Here is a 2,188-nt window from a genome sequence, read left to right as displayed (position 1 = left end):
TTGGCAGACGTAAACTTTTCTTTATTCACAAGTACAAAACCCTAAAACAAACTATATTTGAACCTGCTATTTATCATTGTTAGTTAAAATCAAACTCACTTGTAATCAAACGAAGTTAAAGTACAGTATTCATTAAAGAAAACAAGGCTCAAATGATGCATCAAACATTTATCTAATAAGCAACCTCATTTTTGTATTGAAGGCCTGTTCGGAAACTGAATATAACATTCCATTATGCACATACTAACCAGGCTCAAAAACATAACAGAAACTGGAACTAACCTTTCTTTCACTAACCAGCCTCAAAAAGATAGAGGAAAAAGAGACATGTCAAGAGTTCCATTTGAATCGTTTTTTCCTATGTAATGATGCATGATGTTCATAAGACTTGTTGCTATTAGAAATGTGGATCTGGCTAGGGTGTGTCTTGTAAGCGACATACGTCAGAATGCCCTACTGGACGAGGGTTGCTGCAGGGTTCTTGACTACAGCATCGACTACAGCCAAAAATGCTAGCGACAGAAGGGATCATCAGAGCAGGTACTTGGAACGTTAGCACACTATTGGGAAGATTGAGAGAGACAGTGGAAGTGATGGAGAGCAGACAAGATGGAAAAGAAATGGAACTAGAGAGATAGGAAATGGGTGTAAGCTCTTTTACAGTGGGTCACTAGAGGGAAGAAATGAAGTTAGGGTCATAATAGGTAATATCTGGAATGAAAACGTAGTAGAAGTATAGAAAATAAATAGATAGGTTACCAAGAAAAAGAAATTGTTTATTTAGACTAGAGTTTGAGGCAACTATTAGAACAGTAAAAGATGAAGAGAAGCTAATCATAGGAGCAGACATGAATGGCAGAGTAGCGAAGACAGGTGATGGATATCAGGAGGTACTTGGAGACCATAGGTTAAGAACTAGAAATGAAGATGGGGAGTATGTACTAGAGATGGCTCATAGATTTGAATTGTTATATGTGAACACCTGGGTTCTAAAGTTGGAGAAGCACCTGATAACCTATATAAGTTCGAGAGTGGAAAGCCAAATCAATCACATCCTAGTTAGAGGAGCTGACAAAAACAATGTGATGAACTGTTAAGTGATTTTGTGGAAAGCATGTGTTAAACAACATAGACTGGTAGTGATGGATTTTAAAGTAAGAAGCAGAAAACTCAAGAAAAGAAAGAAGAGATGTAGAATTAAGGTTTGGGACCTTAAAGAGAAACAAGTAAGCAATTTAGGATGATTGATAGAGAGAAACAACTAGAAAGGTTGGACTTAGAGATTGGACAGTGTAACAGAGTGGACAATAGTAGGGTGTTTATGAGAAACATATGTGTAGGGGAAACAGGGAAATTAATAGGAAGAACCAGCTAAAGGAGAAAATTGGTGGTAGGATAGATAGGGGCAAGAGACAGGTAAAATAAAATTAAAGGCATTCAAGGACTAGAAAGTAATGTGTGTGCAGGGAGTAGGGGAACAGTACAGAAAAGAGGAAAAAGATTTTAGTAGGAACATAGGTATAGCTACTGGAAGACCAGTAGAGCAATTGAATGAGAGGCTAGGAACAAGGGAAGGAGAACAAGACATCTATAAGATTTCAAAGTGGAAGAAAATCCATAGACATGATTTGGGGCAACTGGCAGTCATCAAGGATAGAGATGGAAACATATTGGATAAAGAGGAAGATATTAAGAGACGGAGAGAATATTTTGAACAACTATTGAATACTGAAAATGGAAGAGGAGCTGGGAAAAGCACAAAGGTTGGAGGGACCAGTCATGGTGATACAGAATGCAGCAGTGAAGCGGGCATTTAGTAAAATGAAAAATATTAAAGTACCAGGTCCATCAGAGATTCAAGTTGAAATGGTCAAGATATCAGTTACTGAGGGGGAAGAATTAATGCTGTATTTATTAAGAGTAATATGGAAAAAGAAATAATGTCTAAAGACCGGGAGAAGAATCGAATGGTATGTTTATTTGAGCAGAAAGGTGATATCATGGAATGTGGTAGCTACAGGGTAATAAAACTAACAGAACGTGGGTATAAAGTTTTTGAGAGGGTACTAGATGAGAGATTGGGAGATATTGCAAAGATTTGGAAACAGCAGTGTGGATTCATGAGGTGGAGAGGGAATCCGGATGCTACCTATATAGGACGGTAGCTACAAGAAAAGAGGCTAGAGGG

At 37.8% G+C, this 2,188-nt stretch overlaps 1 protein-coding gene across 1 annotated transcript; it reads left to right on the top strand.

Annotated features, from left to right (window-relative positions):
- Positions 1–448: 448 nt before the first annotated feature.
- On the top strand, positions 449–1,097 carry LOC137629275 (uncharacterized). Its single transcript, XM_068360536.1, has 2 exons — positions 449–540; positions 785–1,097. Exons 1-2 carry the CDS (start codon positions 449–451, stop codon positions 1,095–1,097), a joined length of 405 nt encoding a protein of 134 aa, XP_068216637.1.
- Positions 1,098–2,188: the final 1,091 nt, after the last annotated feature.

The sequence above is a fragment of the Palaemon carinicauda genome, chromosome 37, assembly GCF_036898095.1.
Source record: "Palaemon carinicauda isolate YSFRI2023 chromosome 37, ASM3689809v2, whole genome shotgun sequence".
Taxonomy (NCBI): domain Eukaryota; kingdom Metazoa; phylum Arthropoda; class Malacostraca; order Decapoda; family Palaemonidae; genus Palaemon; species Palaemon carinicauda.
The sequence above is the reverse complement of the archived record's forward strand: the minus strand, read 5'-3'. Positions and strand labels throughout refer to the sequence as shown.

Bases quoted from the DNA above. Each gene is read 5' to 3' on its own strand.
- LOC137629275 (XM_068360536.1), top strand. From the start codon at position 449: ATGCCCTACTGGACGAGGGTTGCTGCAGGGTTCTTGACTACAGCATCG. The intron at 541-784 runs GTACTTGGAACG...TTGTTTATTTAG, and splicing joins AGAAGGGATCATCAGAGCAG to ACTAGAGTTTGAGGCAACTA.